Consider the following 23540-nt stretch of genomic DNA (forward strand, 5'->3'; position numbering starts at 1 on the left):
GCTTTCTCCTAGTCCAGGGGTGTCAAACTAGCAACGTCACGTGACGTGTTGTGATGTATCGCACCTTTTTTACCATTGCCGGCAATGGGGAAGACGCAGTTTCGCTATGATGCATCTGGCCCGCGGGCTGGCAGTTTGACACCCCTGTATCTAGTCAAATTCATGCAAATGCACCAGGAGGCTGCTAACGCTTGATTGACATGGGGCCATTTTGTCTCTTGACAAATATGCAGTGCTTATTATAACTATAGAAAATTGCTGACAGTAGCAATTATAAACCACCACCAAAGAAGAAAGTCTCAAGATACATGCGCTCTATATCAGTAATCCATGCTTCTGATCACCATCCAACTGGATGACTGGAATTTCAGTTCTGCATGGAATTTCTTTGAAGAAGACCCAGAAGCTCTGGTTGGCACAATATGCAGCAGATGGGCTTTTAGTGGGACAATTCCGGCAGTGTAGAATTATATCTATATTAAATTCATTGCATCGGTCACCAAGATTTCCAGTGAAATTCAAAGTACTGGTTCTTTTATTTAAAGGCCTACACTGCAGAACTTAGCTATATCGCACAACACCTTGCCAGAGCCAGTTCAGGTGTCTGGTCCAGAGGGTCTACTAAAACAAAATACATGAGATATGATTCTTCTCTGATAACCCCCAAAAATAGCCTCCTGCCCAGAAGAATGTACAAGTCCCATTTTTCAGAAACAGCTCAATGAGTATTTGATTGATTGTTGTTGATTGTTAATAATACAAATAGTTTTGCTCTTTGGTGATGGGCATTTTTTTAAATGTTCATATTTGTTGCTCCTCTAGGACTGGGAGAGATTATAACCACCATAAATATTTACAAATGTATATTTCTATGCATGTATTGCATACATCATTCATTTTGCCAAAAAAAGATGTCACTGTACATGAAATCTTTTAAAATTCTGTTAATACAAATTTTATTGCTTTTGCTTCTAAACTAAAGTAATTGAAAACTCAAAACAATTTTTCTGCAATTTCTATGTAAAAATCCTCATTTTCTTAAACAACAAAATATTCAATGCCTTTTTTCGTAGTAGCAGGATCTGCAGAAAAAAAAACATAGCCAAGAATGTAAAGTAAACTTGGTAATATGAACCGTCTTAAATTGCATCTAGAAGTGATGCTAGAAAGCAAAAGCAGTCCATAGACTTCCACTAACCAAATACTAAGTAAATTAGATAAATCTCTTAGAGCTGCAAATAGAAATTAAGTATTGATATAATTCCATTGATTCTGTACAAATTATGCATTTGGTAGCCTCCAAATTTTCTTGTAGAAAAGGTAACAAATGACCTATATATCCAGCTATTCTCATACGTTCCATGTTTGGGTCTGGAACTGAAGATTACTAAGAAAAATATTTATTTTTGTCTTTGCAATTTGGTGAATCATGAAAGTAGCTTCCAACTTTTAGATTCAGCTGATGCCAGAATATATTTTGGGACTCTGCCTAGGCTCAAATTCGTAAATTGTTCCAGAAAGATTGGCAGAAAGGTTAGCTTGGGTAGTAGCAAACTTAAAAACAGAGAATTTGTGGATTAAAAGAATAAAATAATTGTGTTGCTAATCAGAAGAGATTTTGTTTGAACAGTTTTTTTTAAACTTTTTAGGCTCTTGTTATATATAGAATATGTGTCCTCTCGGAGCACAGTACTATTAGTCAGAACTCTGGATGATATCCTACTGAACAATGTCAAACCCTGAGTAATCTTTTGTTTCAACATACCCATTTATAAAACTGCTTTTCCAAATGATACTACCAATATCAGGGGTAAATGTCAATTGGCAATCTGAACTCCTTAAAAGAAAAGAAAGTGAGATTTCCGTTGTCAACTAGAGCAAACACCACTGGAACATCTCCACTTTGATAAGATAGTTGCTTGACAATCTTCAGAGATGGGACCTGCTCGTCAAAACTGGGGAAAAAAGAAAAGAAAAAGAAGCCAACTTTTTTTTTCTATTTGGTAATATATTTTAAAGAGTCACAGCATAAAAAGTATTACTCTGTCTGGGGAGAACACTGCTGTTCCAATGAAATAGAGATCTATTTATTTATTTTTTTAAAAAGAGCTTCAGGTTCCCCATGGTGAGAGCAAGAGCTCCAATAACAGCCAGTACTTAGGTCCAATAACCAGAGGATCTAGTTTCAGGATGGATTGGGATCCGAAATCCTAAATCTGTTTGAGCAGCCATACAACTACCTCAACCGTTTACCGGTTGAGCTCCGGATGGCTCCCGACCTTCGCTCCTTCCGACGCGACCTAAAAACCTATCTGTTTGAACAATCCGGTCTGGTCTGACGGGTTCTGTTTTAATTATTGTTTTAATGTAACTTATCTTCTGCATTTGGGCATTAGGGTTTAACTTATTTTCAATTTCTGTATTTGTACATTTTTGATATTTATGTCACTGTTCACCGCCCTGAGTCCTTGGGGAGAAGGGCGGTATACAAATCAAATCAAATCAAATCAAATCAAATAAATAAATAAATAAATAAATAGGCGTGCCACAAACAGGACAACTGCTACCTCTCTTCCTCTTTTCCCATCAACCCAAACAGGACAAGCCATGTAAACACATGAGCAAAATCTACAACGGATTTAGATTACAAGCACGTAGTACCTTTGAACGTACATCCGGACGTAAGGCTTCCCAGGATCATTCTTTTTAAAAGTTGAAGCTCCATCAGCAGGATACACATCAAAATCTATTTTTAGCTCCGATGAACCATTCTGTAATCTGTGGAGGTTAATCATTAGTTTAAAAATTCAGATGTTCTTTGATATACCAAAAGAGGAGAAAGGGGGGGAAAATGTTCAGGTATAGCAATTCCGAGCAGAAATTATAATGAGCATTCTCCCTATACTTTTAGCAACCGCGGAAGTCTCAAAACAGTTAATGCCGAAAGTTGGTGGCACAACATCTCACTATTTAAGCCAGAAAGCACATGAAAACTATAGCATAGGTTGTGTGCTGGGTTTTTTTTTCATATTAAGAAATCCTTACCAGAACTTCCCCAAATAATACAACTTTCCATTACTGTGGTCAACGCTGTAAAAATCCTTTTGTTAGGACTGGGTTGGATGAAGGTGCTTCCTCCTTGAGGGCAGTATGATGGTGAATTGGTTAAGTCCTTTGCCGTGTATACTTTCAGTTGTGTTTGTTTAGAAGAGTTATTTACCAGATGTTTTACCCTATGATGCAAGCTGTCACTTACTGAGGCAGCATATAAATTGACAATAATAAATTGCCACAGCTGTCAGATTTCTCAAAATGTTACTTTAAGACCTCATCCATTAAAAAATGATCCCTGAGGGCAGTTGGATAATCCATACTGGACATGAACAGGTTGGCAAAGAAAGGAAAGTAGCAGGATGGCATATCTGATTGAGGATTACATTTCAAAATGGAGTGGAATTATATAGCAAGCGGTGGAGCAAATGGTGGAAAAAATTATATCCCTTCTCCACAAACACTCAATGTTTGCAATACAGAGGATCCCATGGGCTTGTTGTAATGTCCAAAAAAAAAGCAGATAGCAATTGCACACTGAATGACTAATGTAACATGATCCTCAACTTCACTTCCCAGGCATATACCGTAATTATAGTAAAGAGCAAACTGCCTCCTTAAACTGGAAAGCATTTGCATTAAGAGAAAGACCAAAACTCAGTGAGATAAATTTTAAGATTCCAAGTATCTCTATCACTTATAGCTTAAGGGCAAGAGGATTTCCTAGAAACTATTACGTGCTGAAAAAAATTAAAGCAGACTTCCTCAACTTCATATTCTTATTTGCTTGGGGACAATGGCAATTTGGCTCCAACCTATCTGGAGAATACAAAGTTTGCACAGCAAAGTATGCATATTTGAATCTGATACTTATTTACTTTTATCAGCATTTAGTTAAAAGAACTGCAATTCAACAGTTAACACTTTAGAAGACAATAAAAATTTATTGCGGTGCACCGCATGAAACACTTTCAAAATTGGTTGGCATTGTTGGGTCACTTGCACTGCACAGAGACGTAGGGGACTTCAGGTTAAGTGCTGGCCTTTCAAGTAACGCTTCTGACATGGTACAATTTGTAATGCTATGCATGCTGGGAAAATGATTTGGAAGAAGTCCTTTGGATCACACATGAACACAGCACATTGCTGCTACTCATTAAAGCAGCTGGATTCTTCGGGATCCTGTGCAACCCTGAAAAATGCTGCTGCAATCAATAGCAGAGAGATGTCACACTCATATAGGGGCAAAACCGCTATTTCCAGAACATTTTCTTAGTGTAAACAGCCCTAATGATTTGTAATGCTTTGAAGTAAACATCCCAGGTATATACTATATGAGAAGAGCCTCTGACCCTCCAGAAGTTGTTAAACCTGAACTGCCAGAGCTCTAGCTAACAGGGTGTTATAGAGGGCTACAGGTTCTGCATCCTGCTCAATATGACTGTTGCTCATACCTGCAATTACTGGGAGAGATTAAAAGCATTTAGCTCATTTTCTGGTTGGATACTTACTGAAATGCTTCCTCCAGTAAGTGTGAGGGTTGGAAAACACTGATCTGTCGAAGGATGTCAGCTAGAGGGAAGGGAAGAGAAGAGATTTGGATTAGGGTCTTCATAAAACATTGCCTCTGCCACCAAGCCAGCTATTCTGGCATTCGGAAATACCCATCACCTTCAACAAGGGCATGTGCATCCTTCTTCAGAGAACAAAGCAGACCTTTCTCTCTCTTTCAGAAGCCACGATACCTGTGGAAAGTCCTTGGCTTGGTTTCAAAAGTGGGGTGACTGTCCCTACGCAGAGATCTACCCGGCCACTCCTCTCTCTCAGAAGTGCCTTGTACTCTTGCCAGGTGGTGCAATGCCGGACTTCGGCATCCTCATTGACGCTGATTTTGTATCTGCTCTCCCACTTCAGCTGCTCCTGTTCCTTGCGAGTCAACCTCTCCTGTTTCTGGTTGAGCCGCCTGCGCCAACAGCTTGCATCGATTGCCCGTGCTGTTACGTTCTCTGGGAGGAGCCTCTTATCGGGATCTGGCAGGAAGACTTGAGGGCAATCGGCACCCATGTTAGGAAAATCAATGGAGGTGAAATTCCACCTGGATGCGCAGATATCACTGTGGCTTTCCCCAAAGGCCTTCCTACGTGTCTCTTTGTAGTCTTGAGCACAGGTGGGCAATTCACCGCATTCGCTTGTGACACTTGAAGATGGGACTAATTCAATATTTGCAGGTTTCGGATCCGGTGGCTTTATTGTTGGCTTCGGTGAGCCACCTGATGCAGTAGAACTGGAACTAGCATGATGGATCTTGGCCTTTTTAGGTGACGGTTCTTGGGCTTTCTTCTCTTGTAATCTTATGAAACAGAAAATGATAAAAATATGGGCACAGATTATCTTTTACTATCACAGAATTACTCACAACATTCTATTCATAAACTGTCTTTCATCCAAAAGGATGCAAGTAATTATACCGCATTTACTTTTAATCATTTTTTTTCAACCAATAGTTCAGTCCATTAAAAAAACCTCTAGACATTTAAAATACTCAAGCAACTCCTTAGTTGCTGGATCAAACTGGAGATTTAGAGGGACAGCTTTTGTTTGATCGGTGTGAACCAATGAGAGGCAACATACAAGTTTAATAAAGTATTAATAGTTTAATTTCTTAACAGTTTAGCAAACTAGCAATATATCAGTTGAATTCTGAACCACTTAAAGCGTCTTTAACTATTTTTGAGGACAGCCCCATGATATTAAACATTCCTAGAGCATAAATTCACCATAGCAAGGCCATCCCTGTTCAGGAAACAGCATTGCTATGTGCCAGAAAAAAACTGCTAAGTGTTGATCTGAATCTTATTGAAATTGTGGACTAAGAAGTATCTAATGCCATGTGCCTGCTTCTTCAGTGGGTGTGTGATCTCATCCAGAATACATCAAGCACCAAATTTTTAAACCTGGAAACCACCTGTTTACAATAAAGTTTCCATCTTCTTGAGACTTTAACTTACTTGTCCTCATTTATCCCACTGCCAAATCCAGTGATTTAGCATCTCCAGGCCCTCACTTGATTAAGATAACCCAGAGAAACAAAACTTGGTGTTCACGACATAATGATGACCTTACTTCAAAGTACTGAATGACTGCCCTCAAAATGACTGCTGACCTCATATGTGCTTAAAATGGCAACACAATGATCCCACCAGCGTGTCACTGAAACAGTTACTCCTTATTCCTTTTTTTTAAAAAAAGTGAGCAAGTCACACAGGTGTGTCTTGCAATGCATTCTTCTTACTAACTGTAGCTGATCTTTCTTTTTTAAAAAATCAGGGATCAGGAATCTATGATCCTTGGGTACTCCCACTACAGGTAGTCCTTGACGTACGACTGTAATGGAGCCTCCCCATCATGGTCATAACTTGGGACAGTCCTAAATAGGTTCACCTACATGACTGACCAAATTTTGTAATCTTTTTTTGCAGTGGTCATTAAGTGAATCTGGAGTTGTTAAGCGAATCGATGGTTCACTATGGGCATGGTTTTGCCAAAAAAAAACCCAAAATAAATGCCAGTTTTTGGCAAAAACATTGTAGAATGCCATCGTGTGACCACAGAACATTGCTAACCTCATAAATCTGGACCAGCTGATACAAGAACCTGAAGCATGGTCATGTGATCGCAGGAGGGGCACAATTTTTGGAACTTCAGATTGAAGACAAAAGTACCCCCCAAGAGGTCTATTGTAGCCTCAAATGGTTTCTAGGCAATGGGTTGTAAGTTGAGGACTATCTTTGTTGGGAGAACCTGTACATCACACTATCACCCAAGTTCTCTGGGGCTGCTATAAATTATGTTCAGCAGTAACTGGAGAGCTACTGGCTCGCTACCTAGTTTAAAGTAAAACTTTCTTTTCATTAGAGCAAGAGACAAAGGTGAAGACAAGAACAAAAGCAGATGCATTTCTCAGTGCTTAACTCCATGCCCACCGTGGGCTAGCTTGTCAAGGCCATCATTCCCACTGCCCACATTCGCCACTATTGCAAACCACATGCTTTTACCCGGGGCTGGAGCATCTCCTTTTGTGGCTTCCTCTCTCCTTGCTTTGGTAGTGGCTATCCAGATTCAGCTGCCTTTCGTAAGGTGTTGGAACAGTGCTGTAAAAGACAGATTCCCCACCCACCCAAAAAAGAGTGATAGATCAAAACAATCAGTTCAGAGACAGTGACAAGTCACACTAGGAAAGTGGAGACGCAAAAGACTGAAAGACAAAATGCAATCATCTCGAGCAGTAGGGTTATTGAGAGGGGAGAAGAGGGAGCAACCATGCAAAAGTTAAAGAGATGCATAATGAACAGACTGCCAGGAGAGAGAGAAAACAGTTGTCAAACAATTACCTGGAATGGAATCTCAAAACGATGTAACCCAGTCGCTTCAAGTGGCTATATACCTTACAATAGGGATGAAATGTAAGGAGTTCACATGAGAAAGGACATGGACTCTACATTCTTTAGAGATTCAATTATCAAACTCTTTTTTTTAATCTGAACTATGTGTGAATGAAAGTCACCTTCCTATTGGTAGGTGGTTCACACATACAGTGACTACCATATACACATTCAGGAGGATCTGTAGATGCTCCCAGTTTTTAACAAGGTGTATCTATAGCAAAGAGGCATTTAAGTAGCCATTTGTCATGCAAACAAAACTTTGAATACCTTAAAATCAAGTATACAAAATCAATTTAACAATTTAACCTGCAGCCTTCACAAATCACAAAAAATTAAGGCTGCAATTTCCACACCAGAAGGCAGCTGTGGCAAACTATTTCCATAAGGCTGCCAAGTCAACATGAACATATCCATGTAGTTACTAGGAGTTGAGCCCCATTCCAGGGAAACTTTACTTTTTAACTTTCCAAGTAAACATATAGGATTTCAATGCAAAAGTGACGGGGTCTCAAAGCAACAATTTGATACTAGGGTGGTCAACATACTGCAGCATTTCTAAAATCTTAACCAAGATCGCTCTTTTCAATAGAGCACATCGTTTTTTCTTTTTCATCTAAAGAAGATCACAATAATTTTAACTAAGGACATTTTTGACAACCTAGGTCTCTAAGAATTCTAATCAACATAGAAACTGAATAAGCTTAAGAGCATCATAGAAATGTTTCACTGATATATGCTGGTTTTTCCAAACAAACCACCCCTTAAAAATAAGAGATTATATGATAATAAGATATTACAACAGCATAATTTAGCATTTGCATAGATGGAGGCATGAAAAATTATTAACAAGTTACATTTTAAATTATTAATAAGTTAAATGGGCTGTTTTTCATTCAGCCATCAAGTCCATTGGCAAGCTGATAAAGCTAAGGACACTTGTCTGAATTCTGCACCTTGAGCCTAATACTGTATATGCTCAAGCCATAGAGCAATATCTAGACTATATTGCAACTTGAAGTATTTAAGCAAGTGCCCATTACTGAGGTTTCAGAGGTAGGACTAGAAACAAGTTTTTTAACAAGTACAGTGATTCCTCTTTTCACTCTACTCCACTTTTTAGGGAATACCATCAAAATATCATACTGAAGTGTAGTATTATCCTTGTGAAAATAAAGCTGAACAGCAGCATTCATCTTCTCTAACTCAGCTACTGAAGTTTAGGCTCACTACTAAAGCACTGTATAAGCAGTTAACCTCAAACTTCAATGGAATATCCTCACATGCCCTTTCATGTCAACTGAACTGTACAATTAATTGTGATAATATAATTACAGCAGTATTGCCTGCTTTGAAATTCAATGCTTCTTTTAAATTGCCAATTTTTACTTCTGTAGAAGTTGAGTTCCAAATTTTGAAATGCACCTGGTATTTCAGTAGGCTGATCAACTTTGGAGACAGCAGATTCTCGTATGCTTCCTGGATTGACAAAGGCAGGTCTTTGTGAAACAACTGAAGGGATCCCTGTAAGAAAAAAATATCTTTAAATGTTCAGGAATTATGCAGACCTGCCATTGTGGTGACAGCCTCCCTGGGGTCTGAAGAGCTACACCAACTTGCCCATTTTGCCAAAGGGAGAACTTTGAGTCAATTGGATGTCAGTAGAGATACTTGTGTAACAATGGTCACTGGGGCTAGAATTTCTGTCACTAAATGATAGTTATAAAGTATGATGTATTGTGACAGCATCGCTTAGCGATGGCAATTCCAGCAGTCCCCATTTCTGTTGTTAAATGAGGATTGCGGATTAAGGGAGGATCTTACATGATCACAACTTGTGACTTTCTGCTAGCTTCCATCAAACAAAGTCAATGACGAAGCAAGTAGGAAGTTGCAATTCTTCATCATGACAAGCCTTTCCTTAGGTGGCTTGCAAGCCATTTAGCAGGCAGATGTGTGAGTCTGTAGCCTGACACAAATAAGGCCCGGGGGTGGGGGGGCAGTTGCAGTGCAAGCATGGGTGGGGGTGGGGGTGGGGGTAGAAGCATGTCTTCTCAGGAGAAAAAGCTTGAAAAAGCTTGCGACCCTACCCTGGCTTCAAAATTGATTTTGGTTGTGGGAAGCCAGCATCCCAGGTTGTAAACAGTGTTTACATGACCATTGGATGTTGCAACCATAATAAATATGAGTCAGTTATCAAGTGCCTCAGTCATGATCATCTGACCACGGCGGTGCTAATACAGCCACAACTTTGAGGATTGGTTTTAAGTAACACTTGTTCAGTACTTTGAACAACTGCTGAATGAGTGGGTTGCTAACTTGTAATCTCAAGATACAAGAATTGGTTTCACAGTACAATACGGCTTATAGAATGATCACACAGAGTGATCACACAGAATGGGCCATTTGGGGGCCAAATTCTGTAAATAAAACAACAACTGCAATGAGAATACTGGAGCAGTTTTCACGATACTCAGTTCCAAGAACTGTACACTGGTATTTATAAACTCATGTACATCTGTATGTTTCAAATAGATGTGCTTTCTGCAGAAGAAACTAATAGTGCAATATCAGGGACTGGGAGATGGGAACATTTCCTGCAAGTCTGCTCATCCCAATCTACATGTTCACAAGAAGGGTCTGAAATGAAGATGTGGCGTTTATTCAGAAGACCTTCTGTGTAATCCTGACTGCACAGGATTCTCAATCATATGGGGATTGCAACCACTTTTAATAATATGGTTACACTCTCATTTCAGATGTTCCCATTAGTATGAAGTTAAGACAGAGAGCTAACTCCCCTAATCAGATTTCTTCCTTAACTCCTGAAAAAGTATTATAGGGCTGTAGTCACTCTAAGCATCCTTGCTACCTAATCCTGTTAACTTTCTTTCTTAATTTATATGATTATTCTATGGCAAAATTTAACAGAACAGGGGAGACCCTTAAATACACAAAACTGTTTCATAAGCTTGTGGATGTGATATACTCACACATTCCAGGAGATACAAGGCTTCTTCTGGAAGCAGGCACTGCTTTCCATGCTGTGTAAAACCCATGGTATGCCAGAATTTCCCCTGATGGCAACAACAAGCAATGTTAATTTAGGAGATCAATCCCAACCTCTATTAACATTTCAAAAAGAACAAAATAAGCCCAGGATTGTTGGAGTGTTCTAGGAGCCTTTCACTTCATGATTCAGTCAGAGCGTCTCCATCTGAATTAAGACTGTATTTCATCCTTGTGCAAAAGGATTGAATTACAATTAGGGAACATAAAATCCCAGAACTTTTCATGTCTCAATGCACCCTATTGTGTGTGTCCACAGAAGGTTAGCCTGATGTGCAGTTCTCTCAAGTCAGAGCTTGAATGATTAGAGGTGAGACAATAAGAAGTATTCAATATCCTTGTCTTTCAAAACAGTTGTTTTTTAGACCACTATGGAGGACAGGAAATAAATGAACAGTAAGACTTAACAGATTTCATTTGCTCATCCCATATCTTGTTTACCCTCGTATCACCTTCCAAGAATCATAGCTGGTTCCAATACAAAACAGTGCCAAGACAAGCATCGCAAATACAGTTTTTATTTTGAGCAATTTGATGAAACATTATTTTGAGCAATTTGATGAAACATTATTTTGAGCAATTTGATGAAACATTATTCAGTGGCAATGTCATACTATGAAAACTGAAATCAACCCTACTATATCTGGCTCTGATCTGAAAAAAAGTCCCTGGCTACTGGTAGGTGGTGCTCTGACACAGAAGCTGGTAACAGTAAGTTATTTAAAAGAGAAGGAATGACAGCATGTAAAAGATAGTAAAACTTACTGCAGGGGATTTCAGTTCCACAATGCCTTCCTGGGGCTTCCACTCAGCCTTCACCAAACTTCCCCTATAAAGGAAATTTAAAAAGAAGAGTCTCTATTTGTTCAAGCACAAGATTTACATCCTCTTAAAATAGGTCCAGAGCAGCTCCAGAATTAGTATGCATAAACACAAAGCAGATTATATATAGAATCAAGATCATGCGAAGTATTATTACTGCTTTATAAAACCCTAGTATAGACCACACCTGGAATACTGCAGCCAATTTTGGGAGTTTGGAAAAACTTCAGAGAAGAGTAATTAAGATGATCAGAGGCCTGGAGACTAAAACATATGAAGAACGGCTACAGGACATGGGTTTGGCTAGTCTAAAGAAAAGGAAGAAATAGGGGAGACATGAGAGCAGTGTTCCAGTATCTGAGGGGCTGCCACAAGGCAGAGGGGGCCAGGTTGTTCACCAAAGCACCAGAGGAAAGGATGAGAAACAATGGTTGGAAGTGATCAAAGAGAGAAGCAACCTGGAATTAAGGAGAAACTGCCTGATAGTGAGGACAATCAACCAGTGGAACAGCTTCCCCCCATAAATTATGGGCGCTCCATCACTGAAGATTTTTAAGAAGAAACTAGATATTCACCTGTCTGTGACGGTATAGGTTCTCCTGCTTGAGCAGCGGGCTGGACTAGAAGACCTCCAAGGTTCTGTTCTACTCTACTCTACTCTACTCTACTCTACTCTACTCTACTCTACTCTACTCTACTCTACAGTTGAACCTTTTCCCAAAAAATCCATTTCCTACCAGCACAAAACAGTTACTCTTGCCTCTAGGATTTTAAATAAGTTAACCTATTGTGAAAGTGAAGTTGGGATTGCTTTCTGTGCTTTGGAAAAGCAGCTGCAGCCAGGCAGATATGCTTCCCACCCCCACCCCCCTCATACCGTCATACTTTCACTTTACTCACAAGCATCTAAGCCAGATACCGTATGTCAAACACAAGGCCCGGGGGCCGGATCCGGCCCATGAAGTGGTTTCATGCGGCCCGCAAAGCCATCCTGAAAACAGTGAGGGAACGGCCCCCACTGCCTTGGCCCTGGCCCAGAGACCCTCCTTCTGCCAGAGACCCTCAGATCTCTCCCACTCCTGCCCACGCCCCCATAGTCACCTGGCCACGCCCACCCAGTAGGCCATACGCACTCTGGCCATGCCCACCCAGTAGGCCACGCCCACCCAGGCCACACCCACCCGGCCCCTTGAGGGCAACTGCAATGCTGATGCGGCCCTCGATGAAATTGAGTTTGACACCCCTGATCTAAGCCAATGTTGCAGTTTTGCCTGTGATAATTGAGCCACTCCCTGGTGTTTTCAAGGATGTGCTGACGTCCAAAGGCAGCATCACTCCACCTCAGGGCCTTGGCTTAGAAAAGCAAATGCTAAGTCAGAGTGGAGAGGGGTATAAGAGGAAAGGTGATAGCAAATGGCTATAGAGGGGAAATGGTGGCATGAGATTGGCTGCTATTAGGGGCTGGTAAGAGGATTTTTGTTCAACTGCCAGGACCACAAGCTACTGTATATCGCGGTGGGAGCCCTGTTTAGAGCTTTGCCTGGAGCTTGGCAGCAACTAGAAAAGGAGTAACCACACTGAAACAGCACCCCATCCCAACCAGGGCAATAACTTTTGGAAAAAGGCAAAAGGTTGCATGCTACTTTATAGACCTGGAAACTTTTTTTTTAAAAAAAAGAGTGTTAAAAGACTCAGTATAGAGTATTAAAAACATGTAGCCACAGCAACTTGCAAGTCCTAGATGGGTAGAGCTGACCCAGGGCAGTAGCTTGTTGTTTGGGAAGGTCTGTGCTGAAATAAAAGCATCGTGTGTAGATTTGCTATGCTGTGATGTGTCCATTCCTTGGAAAACAAAAAACCCTCAACCCAATTTCATTATGAAATAGACTCTCAGAAAACCTTACAAAAGTGCTCCATGGCCCCTTATATGGCATTGGTTTACTTTGGGGTAGATATCGTGAAACAGAGAAGCATCTTCCCATATATCTGATCGGCAGCTTTCCCAAGCAATGACATTTTCACAAGAGGTTTTTTTGCAAATGTCTGTAACCAGATTCATAACAAGAGAAGTGGCCTCTTAGACAAACCCTAGGCACTTGGATTTTTAAAGGAAAACATTCCTCTTCCCTTTTTTATGTAGATCAGACATGTCAAACACCAGGCCCGGGGACCGGATCCGGCCTGCGAAGTGGTTTCATGTGGCCCACGAAGCCATCCTGGAAACAGTGAGGGAACGGCCCCCACTGCCTTGGCCCTGGCCCAGAGACCCTCCTTCTGCCAGAGACCTTCAGATCTGTCCCACTCCTGCCCAGGCCCCCATAGGCACCCTTGATGCGAACGCTGTAGAGCTGGCCATACCCACCCAGCAGACCATACGCACTCTAGCCACACCACCCAGTAAGCCATGCCCACCCTGGCCATACCCACCCGGCCCCCTGAGGGCAACTGCAATGCTGATGTGGCCCTCAATGAAATTGAGTTTGACACCCCTGATGTAGATCAACAAAACAACAAAAGCAGTCAGTGCCATTTTCAATTTAAAAACCTGGCTCAAATATATCCAGACTCTAGAACAGGGGTCCCCAACCCCTGGGCTGTGGACCAGCACCAGGCCACGGCATGCCAGAAACTGGGCCACGCAAACAAGCAAAGCCCCATCTGTGTGATGCAGGCAGTACATGAAACCACACCCCGTTCAGTCCACAGAAAAACCTCTCTCCTCAGAACTGGTCCCTGGTGTCCAAAAGGTTGGGGACCTCTGCTCTAGATGTAACTGAAATTGTGAAACAACCGTCTTTTCAGTTATTTAGCTAAGAACTGTGTATTTGAGAACTGTCTGAAACACTCCAGTTTGTTGGCTCAAGAAATGTTTTTCCCTTTTCTGTTAACAGTCCTTTGTGTAAAACTGGTAAAGCTAAAAACATACAACACAAAACATTTTAAATTAATTGTTAGTTGAGTACTTTAATTCTAAGCATAATTCATACATACAATCGCACAACACGTTCCTCCTCCAAAAGTTGCCAGTGTTCTTTCCGACATTGGTGCAGCTTTGATTCTTGTTCTTCTGATCCATCGGGAATGAAATCTTTCTGACCAAGTGAGCGCTGGGGGATCTTGTGATCACGTGTTCGAGCTGCCAGCAATTCTGCTGGGCTTCATGGGGGGAAGAATTGGGGGAGAGAGAAGGTAAGAATAATCACCTAAATATTCAATTTCTCCATGATGGACTCCTCCAAATAAGGTGGCAGATCAGACTGCGAGTCTATTTAGCCAGCACTATTTCCTATCAATAACCAATTCCAGCAATTGCTATGATCCACTTCCTTTTACTCTTCCTAAATATCCTACCGTTCAACTTCCCCACATAACCGCAGGTTTCAGTGTGAAGATAATTTATTTTTACATTGTTAAGTGTACAACCAGCGTTTCTCCATCTTGGCAACTTTGAAACATTTCCCAGTTGCCATACTTAAAGTTGTGAAGGTGGAAAAATGCTGGCATATACACTTCTAATCTTTTCTCTAAATTAAAAACTTTAAAACTTTCATCCTTTTAAGGAGAATCAACTGTCGGCTCCTACACCAGTCTACATGTGTACCCTTTCTGCCAAAATGCCCACCTTACATGGCTCTTTTGCTAATTTTTGTGAAATCCCTTTGGAATTCTTTTTTTAAAGGTAGTCCTCAGCTTACAGCCACCATTGAGCCCAATATTTGTTGTTAAGTGAGGAATTTGTTGAGTTTTGCCCCACGTTATGACTTTATTTGCCAAATTTGTTAAGTGAATCACTGTGGTTGTTAAATTAGTAACACAGTTGTGAAGTGAATCTGGCTTCCCCACTGACTTTGCTTGTCAGGTCACCAAAGGGGATCACATGACTCCAGGACCCTGCAACCATCATAAATGTGAGTTAGTTGTTAAGCAACTGAATGTAAATCATGTGACGATGGGGATGTTACAATGGTTGTGTGAAAAATGGCCATAAGCCACTCTTTTCAGTGCCATTCTAACTTCGAATAGTCACTAAACGATCTGTTGTAAGTCAAGGACTACCTGTATTTAACTTTCTTAAAAGCCATTTACTGTTTAAAATACTTTTAGTTTAATTCCTTTCACTACAAGCCAAAGAGACACAAGGGATCATGAAATAAATTCAGGTTTGTTGTGATGCTCTTATTTCTTTCCATTTTTAGCATGTATACCAGGGGTCTTCAAACTTGGCCCTTTTATGACTTGTGGACTTCAACTCCCAGAATTCCTCAGCCAGCAAAACTGGCTGAGGAATTCTGGGAGTTGAAGTCCACAAGTCATAAAAGGGCCAAGTTTGAAGACCCCCGATGTATCTCTTAACACGTGCGTACACACCGACCTCTCTCTCCGCCTGCAATATATTATCCTCTTCCTCATCAATCCCTACAAGAGAAGCAGGCCCGTGAAGGCCAGGCAATTGTAATTACTCGAAAAAGGAACGAGAGCTATACAAATAAAGTCGTTTCTAGGGCGGAACCAGCTGAGCAAACCGAATTGGATGCGCACGACCCACTAAAAAAAAAGCAGTTGGCGAGTTTGTAAGGTCCGCGTCGTGTCGTGAGAACGTAGCCTCAATTTCCTCCCTGCCTGGTTGAAACCACTGGTCCTGCATCGCGTGTGCAAGCAGGCTTCCCGGAGCCAAATTCCTGGCTTGTGGATGTCAGAACGGCCCGGGAGGGGGAGGGGCTGCCCACCCGGAGCCGCACATGGCAAAGGCGCCGGAGGGAGAAGCGAACGCCCGGCCTTCCAGCACTTCCGGCCTTCTCTCCAGCCACCCATCCCCTTTCCCGGGGAGGGAGGCGGCTCCTCTAATCTCGCTCACACGTTCTTCCCTCCCTTGCAGATACCTGAGTAAGCGGCGTCCAGCCGGAGATTCTTCTCCGGCCTCCATGGTTTTAGGTGCCAGTCGAATCCCCTGCTTCGAACTTCCGCTGTTGCCCGCCTTGCCTGCTGGGTCCTAGTGCCGTTATGAATCAGGCTTCCGAGCCCGCGGCTCAGAATGGCCGGAGGTTCGGCGCGGTTGAAAGCAATTCGTCGTCTCGGAGAAGGATGCCGAGCGGGCGCTATCAGCGGGATAACTACGTTTCTCATCCTAATTCTGTTTCAGATGGAATTCCCATCCGTCCGTTCATCCAGCCAAACGTTAAGTACAGAATAGTTGCGGCGCATAAAGGAAGTGCCATCACACAGATGTGGAGGAGCTGAAAAGGACTAGGGGTGACTTGATAGCAGTGTTCCATCTGAGAAGCTGCCACAAAGAAGAGGGGATCAACCTATTCTCCAAAGCATCTGAAGGCAGGACAAATGGCTGGAAACTAATCAAGGAGAGATCCAATCAAGAACAAGAAGAACTTTTCTGACAGAACAATTAATCAGTGGAACGGCTTGCCTCCAGAAATCGTGGGTGCTCCATCACTGGAGGTTTTTAAGAAGAGATTGGACGGCCGTTTGTCTGAAATAGTATAGCTATAGCATTTCCTGAGGGAGCAGGGGGTTGGACTAGAAGACCTCCAAGGTCCCTTTCAACTCTTTTATTCTGTTAATCCATAGCTAGGGCATCTTTTAAACTTAGGCTCTGAGTTTGACTAAGTCTAATGAAAAGAAGGACTAGGGATGACATGTGTTCCAATATTTGAGGGGCTGCCACAAAAAGGAAGGGGACAACTTATTTTCCAAAGCACCAGAAGGCAAGACAAGAACAATGGATAGAAACTAATCAAGGAGAGAATCAACCTAGAACTAAGGAGAAATTTCCTAACACTGAGAACAATTAACCAGTGGAACATCTTGCCTTCAGAAGTTGTGGCTGCTCCCATCACTTTCAAGAAGAGACTGGACAGTCATTTGTCTGAAATGTATAGGTCTCCTGCTTGACCAGGGGGTTAGATTCATTAGAAGACCTCCAAGGTCACTTCCAACTTTGTTATTCTGTTATTATTAATTGCAAAGTCCAGCCAGATTGAACTGTCAAATTCTATCGATAATTGCCCTAGAATTGGAAAGCAGATGCCTCTGGCCTCATCCCTCAAACAAAGGAGCAAGAACTGCTATTAAGACCAGAAGAACTGCAAGAGAAGAACAACCTGGACTAAACTAAACTTCCAACATATTATTTCCAAGCATAAAAGAAGTGATGTCTCCTCTTTACCATTCATTCCTCCTTACTTGTGTACAATATCTTGCCTTTCTTGATTGCAATCCTCAGGGTAAGCCTAGTCTGTCTTTTAATTGGCATGAGAATTATTAGTGGCTAGAAACCCCTTATTGCTGAAAAAAAGAGAAGAATGAATTTGTGATTTATGGATTTTGAGGTTAGATTGGTTAGCTTATGAAAAGAAAATCATGATGTAACCTTAAAGAGACGGGATAAAATACTTATATCTATAACTGCCAGGGCTTTTTTGTCATAGAACGCTCAGAACGGAGTTCCGGCACCTTTTTTGGATGGAACCTTGTAGGGTAGGCAAGGCAGGCTGTATGACATGTGTGAGTTCCGGCACCTTTTTCTTTTACAAAAAAAAGCACTGATAACTGCTGTCATGAAGATAAAAATCTGCTTCTTTAGAATCTTTTTCTATATTTTGTTTTTTGCTTTTTTATTACTTTTCTTTATTCCTTAATTCAAAATTTGTACTTTTTTTAATTCTGTTGAAAACATATTCAATAAAAATTGTTTTAAAGATTAAAAGACTTTCAGCATTTTATATTTTTTATCCCACCTTTATTATTTTTATAAATAACTCAAGGCAGCAAACATATGTAATACTCTTTCCTCCCCCTGTTTTCCCCACAGCAACAATCCTGTGAGGTGGGCTGGGCTAAGAGAGAGTTGCTTAAAGTCACCCAGCCGGCTTTCTTGCCTAAAGCAGGATTAGAACTCCATTTCCGGTTTCTAGCCTGATGCTTTAACCACTAGACCACTGTTTCTATATTTTAGGTCACCTTAAGTATATTTAGAAACTAAAAGAGATTGAGGGATGTGCCTAGTATATTTTGTGTTTCCATACAGGATGGAAAACTAATGGAAAAAAGAACCCTGAGGAGAAATCAGAGTCATGTAACCTGGTTGCTTTTGGCTAGGTTGCTGTTTTTCAGGATTTACAGGCAATGCTTGCAAAAATCCAGATGACCACTATATGGTAATTAAGACTATGTTTTTCCTCTGTGTTCTTGTTTTTTATCCAGAAGTCATTAGATGTTTGCAGAGTATATATGGTAACCTTAATGCTTTGAAACTGGTCATACCCAGCATAGGACATTTTATGAACAAATTAGTTGTTTCCATTAGTTGTGACCTAGACTGCAGCACAGTACGATCTCCAAATTCTGGATATGTCCATGGGCTCAACCCCCCCTCCCCTAACCAAAGTAACCTTTTAATAATTTATCCCTGAGATCATTTTCCTCACAGGGAGGAAAGACCTATTAGGGCAGCCTGGCCCAGGTGCCTTATGGATCCCTGGGGTTTTCAGGGGATGCTGGGAGAATGTTCTGGACTGGAGAATAATAGCCCAAACAACAATTTTTGCTGAACTTAGATTAATAAACTTTATTAGGAAATCGTTGTAGAGCATAATAACAGAATCTTGAAAACCTGTCCATTTCCAAATATACTGTCCATTTCTTTAAGCCATAGCATAGATCATTGTTTAATTCAATGAATTTTGGTTCTAGTTCTTGTCCAATTATACTGTAGAATGACTCTGGAACAATTTATTTGAAGTTTGAAGAAGTGAAACCCAGTTCAGTACCATTATAAATGTTCAGACAAGGGCTCTCTGCTGGTGGAGGTGAAAAAGTTAAGATGGCACAATTTCAAACATGCCCTTTTTTAAAACGTATCACGTGTAAAAACAGAGCAGAGCTTTGATCACACAGTTGTGGCCGCAACTTCTTTTTTTTAACACCATGAGGATTCCTGTGGAAATGAAAACTTTGTTCACGTGTGTTAGAAGAATGTATTTCCTAGTCCAGGGATTTTCAACCTTTTCATCCATTGTACCACTTTTAGGGTATGGCAACATCCGAGTACCACCAGTCGCCTAGCAAGGTGTCAAAAACTTGATGACAAAAAAAAGGAAAAAAGTGATGAAGTACAGGTAGTCCTCGACTTACAACAGTTCGCTTAGTGACTATTCAAATTTACAATGGCACTGAAAAAAGTGCCCTCCAAGCCACCGCCAAGCAAGACACCTGCCTGCCTGCCCAGTGGCTCTCTTCCTCCTGTCTGAGGTTTTCATTGTTGTGGGCAATTCTGTTGAGGATTGGCAGCGGGGATTGGGTGGGGGAGTTTGGTTTTATTCCCCCCATCTGCTTGGTATTTGGTTTTTATTCCTCCCATCTGCTGGGTGGTTGCAGCAGGTTTTGGTCACTTCAGCTGATCGGTGCTTCTTCTGGGCTCAGCAGAAGCACCAGGATCAGCACCGAGCTACAGCTGGAGCTGAGCCCTGCAGCTCCATCCATCCTTTGCTCAGGCTTGTGCAGTGCTGCCACCAGTTCAGCTCATTCCCCTCCCCTGCTACCACTTTATTAGGATGGTCATGTACCACCTGCCAGGTGCCAATGTACCACAGGTGGTACCCGTACCACTGGTTGAAAAGCCCTGTCCTAGTCAAGTTTTTCGTGAGTTTAAAAAGACAGTTTGAGAATAGCTGGAGATTGCCTCAAAACCAAATTATTGTTTCAAAGTAATCTCTTAACCCTATCAATAAGATGAATATATTTGCAAAGCAAATAGTAAGTTACTTACTTGCAAATTATTGTTTATACCTGTTAATGATAGCTGTACCCTTGTCAATTATCCAAATTCATGCAAGTTCATTTAACATGCTGTTCATTCCAAGGCTTTCACTTTTTGTTCCACTTGCTATATTTGTAACAGTAGCTATATCAATCCAGTATCTGTAGAAGTATCCTCATATCTCGATATAAGCTGGTAAAGATTATCCTATCAGTTTACCTTAATTCAACAGAAATAATCACTGTTTAATTTATCCAAGGCAGATAGTTGTTTATATTAATTCATAGAATAAGGCCAAGGAGATATTCCCTGTAAGAAATGTAAAGAACAGGATGAAAAAAAACTAGCAGACATCAGTTATTGATGAACCACATAAATAATTCTCTCAGTTATCAAGGGATTGAATCCTGTAATAATTCTCAGGTTTATTTCAGCTGAGAATTAATTTAGGCAAGCTATATTCAGCTATTTGAATATAAACTCTGCCAATGTGTTTCATCCCACATTCAGACTTTGGCTTGAATGTCTATAGAGTGGAAACTCATACATAATTACCTTTCTGTGCTTCCTCTTGTATTTAAGAAGACTTCCCTTTTATACATATTTGGATCAATAATTGAATTTGCCTCTAACAATGCCTGACATCCTGAAACTGAAAGCTAAGCTAGATGGGAAGGTAGTAGCTATTTCTTCTCATTCACTCGTGTCTCAGATGCAGCGGAGGTGGAGAAGAGAGAGGTTTCCACCCCAACTTAAAAGAAAAAAAAGGGCTCAGTTCAGATGTTAACTGCTGAATTCTCTCTCTGTAGAGAAAAGAGTCAGAAGCATAGAAAGAAATCAGGATCTTCAATGTGCAGGCAGGTGAAATCCATTTGGGAGTAAATCATTGACTTTCTTTGTGCATTTTGAAGGCTGTAACCATAAGATGATGAATAATGGCCATGAGCAAGAATCTGTTATTCATTTGCAGGAAAAGGATCTTGACAGCTTTCAATAGAGGAGCCCAGAAAGCAGTGTAGACTTACATGAATATTTCCATTCTTCCTTTCAGGTGCTTTTGGCTGATTTTCAAAGCATAATCTCAGAACTGATTAGCTGGAACAGCAGTGAATTTGTTCTCCTTTGCCCTCCTTTTGTTACTATTTGTATTAAACCCAGCCTTGAAAAGTTGATAACATTCTTTCAGGATACAGGGTAGTTTGACAAATAAACTTAACACACTGAAGAAGTGTGAAAAAGCCTGTCACTGATGGTGCCCTAATTAGGACACTTTGATGAAAATGGAGAGAAACATTGCTTTTTTTTTTGCTTTTTTGGGGGGAGTGTCTTCAAGTAAGTTTTTAATTTCTGAATAAGCCCCAGCAATTTTCTTAGCAAAGATTTGCATTGCCTCCTTCCTAGGGCTGAGTCAGAGCAAGTGGTTCAATCACCAGTTGACTTTGGGCCAAAGGAGGATTAAAACTCAGGGCCTCCCAGTTTTTAACCTGATGCCTTAACCCAGACATGTCAAACACAAGGCCCGGGGGCCGGATCCGGCCCGCGAAGTGGTTTCATGTGGCCCGCAAAGCCATCCTGGAAACAGTGAGGGAATGGCCCCCTCTGCCTTGGCCCTGGCCCAGAGACCCTCCTCCTGCCAGAGACCCTCAGATCTGTCCCACTCCTGCCCAGGCCCCCATAGGCAGCCTTGATGCGAACAATGTAGAGCTAGCCACGCCCACCCAGTAGGCCATACGCACTCTAGCCACACCCACCCAGGCCACACCCACCCGGCCTCCTGAGGGCAACCACAATGCTGATGCGGTCCTCAATGAAATTGAGTTTGACACCCCTGCCTTAACCACTTCACCACACTGGCTTGTCTTGACTCCTTGACAGGTATGGGGAAAAATGCCACTATCTGGATACAGGGAGACATCCATCAAGGATTCTAAAAAGATGATACCTAATGCAGGTAGTCCTCGACTTAAACAATAGTTCATTTAATAACCATTCAAAGTTACAATGGCGCAGAAAAACTGGCTAACCTTGGAAGCCCAATGCCCTCCTGTGGGGCCTTTATCCCAACTACTAACATAAGCATGGGTCACACTTCCGCTGGTTATGTATGGGATGAGCAGGCAAAGGAATTCTATCTTCTTGAGGAAGAATTCTGGTTAATGTCTATGGAGATTCTGAGTCATGGTTGTTCCAAAGGTGTTTTTTTCAGTTGGAACTGAAGAAATTTCTTGGATGAGAAGTGAAACATCTTCAAGGAAAAACAAAGTCCTGTTGCCTTTTGGAAAAGCACCTTTGGTACAATTCTGGGGTCAGTCCAATAAGATTCGTTGCACGCACAACAGAAGCCTATACACATATGTATTTGTACAAAGCAGGGGTAGGCAACCTTGGCTCTTTTATGACTCGTGGACTTCAACTCCCAGAATTCCTGAGCCAGCATGCTGGCTCAGGAATTCTGGGAGTTGAAGTCCACGAGTCATAAAAGAGCCAAGGTTGCCTACCCCTGGTACAAAGGATCATAGTACGTATCAACTAAATATGGAATTGGAAGATAGGAATTGTGATATACAGTGAAATGCCCTTATTTTAATCTTTGACAGAACGCATAACTGATATGTGGAGATAATTAATAGATGGGAGACCCATGTGCGTACATTCCCAGTTTCAGGCATTTAGCATCCCTACATGTATCCAAGCATAGGTATCTGCAGTTTGAGGACCTGGAAGTAACAAAACCATGTATAAAAATGTCACAATGTACACACACTGTCACTTACATCTTTGGCAACTGTGACACAAGTACAAAAGGGCAGAGCTTTTAATGACGACACAATGCATGTTTTGGACTTTTGACTTTAAGGTTAAGACTTTAAGGACTTTAAGGTTAAGAATCCACACCAAGGTATCTAAGGATGATTTCTGTCCTATATTATAATTAGTTTCAAAGTCTTTAGGCCTATGTCTAAGTTTTAGCTCATAAGGCATCAGAAAGGGCTGCAGGAGACTAACTTTTAATCTGGAAAGAGCACTGTGCTGGCAGATGGATCACCCTGGCAATGAGAAATCTTACACAGAGCTCTTGAAAACAAGGCATCCATTTCAGTTATCATTACTGCTGCTAAATTTGCTTTTACATAAATTAGCATAGGCTTTTTAGGCTGATCCGTTGTTTTTTTTAAAAAAAATAAAAAGTGTCAACTGAAAAATATCAAAGGAAAGTCAGAACATCCGCCTGAAGCTTCATTGCTTTTTGATATGCATCACAATGCCCCTAAAATGGAGCCAGGCTTCATCTGCCACTGTTGCATCGCCTTTTTGCCTTTTTCAGCTGCCCACCCCAGGTGCCCTAGCCTAGCCTAGGGGGTTCTTCCTGCGCTGGACATAAC

The 23540-nt window shown here is 41.3% G+C and overlaps 1 protein-coding gene across 8 annotated transcripts; it reads right to left on the reverse strand.

Annotated features, from left to right (window-relative positions):
* Window positions 1–888: 888 nt before the first annotated feature.
* TSEN54 (tRNA splicing endonuclease subunit 54) lies at window positions 889–16364 on the reverse strand. Of its 8 annotated transcripts, none has more exons than XM_083355402.1 (12): window positions 16265–16364; window positions 14376–14540; window positions 11328–11391; window positions 10487–10570; window positions 8919–9017; window positions 7443–7495; window positions 7107–7202; window positions 4797–5401; window positions 4563–4623; window positions 2662–2787; window positions 1766–1955; window positions 895–1082 (listed from the first exon to the last, which is right to left on the reverse strand). In XM_083355402.1, the coding sequence occupies exons 1-11, from the start codon at window positions 16306–16308 to the stop codon at window positions 1805–1807; spliced, it is 1548 nt and encodes a 515-aa protein (XP_083211528.1). In that variant the 5' UTR covers window positions 16309–16364; the 3' UTR covers window positions 895–1082; window positions 1766–1804. The 8 variants fall into 8 exon arrangements, 5 of the variants coding, with proteins under 5 accessions (XP_083211531.1, XP_083211530.1, XP_083211528.1 ...); XM_083355403.1 differs by having other exon boundaries at window positions 897–1082; window positions 2662–2778; XM_083355405.1 differs by lacking the exon at window positions 2662–2787 and having other exon boundaries at window positions 889–1082; window positions 1766–1837.
* Between the last annotated feature and the right edge of the window lie 7176 nt (window positions 16365–23540).

This window comes from Vipera ursinii (genome assembly GCF_947247035.1).
Source record: "Vipera ursinii genome assembly, chromosome: 2".
Taxonomy (NCBI): Eukaryota; Metazoa; Chordata; class Lepidosauria; order Squamata; family Viperidae; genus Vipera; species Vipera ursinii.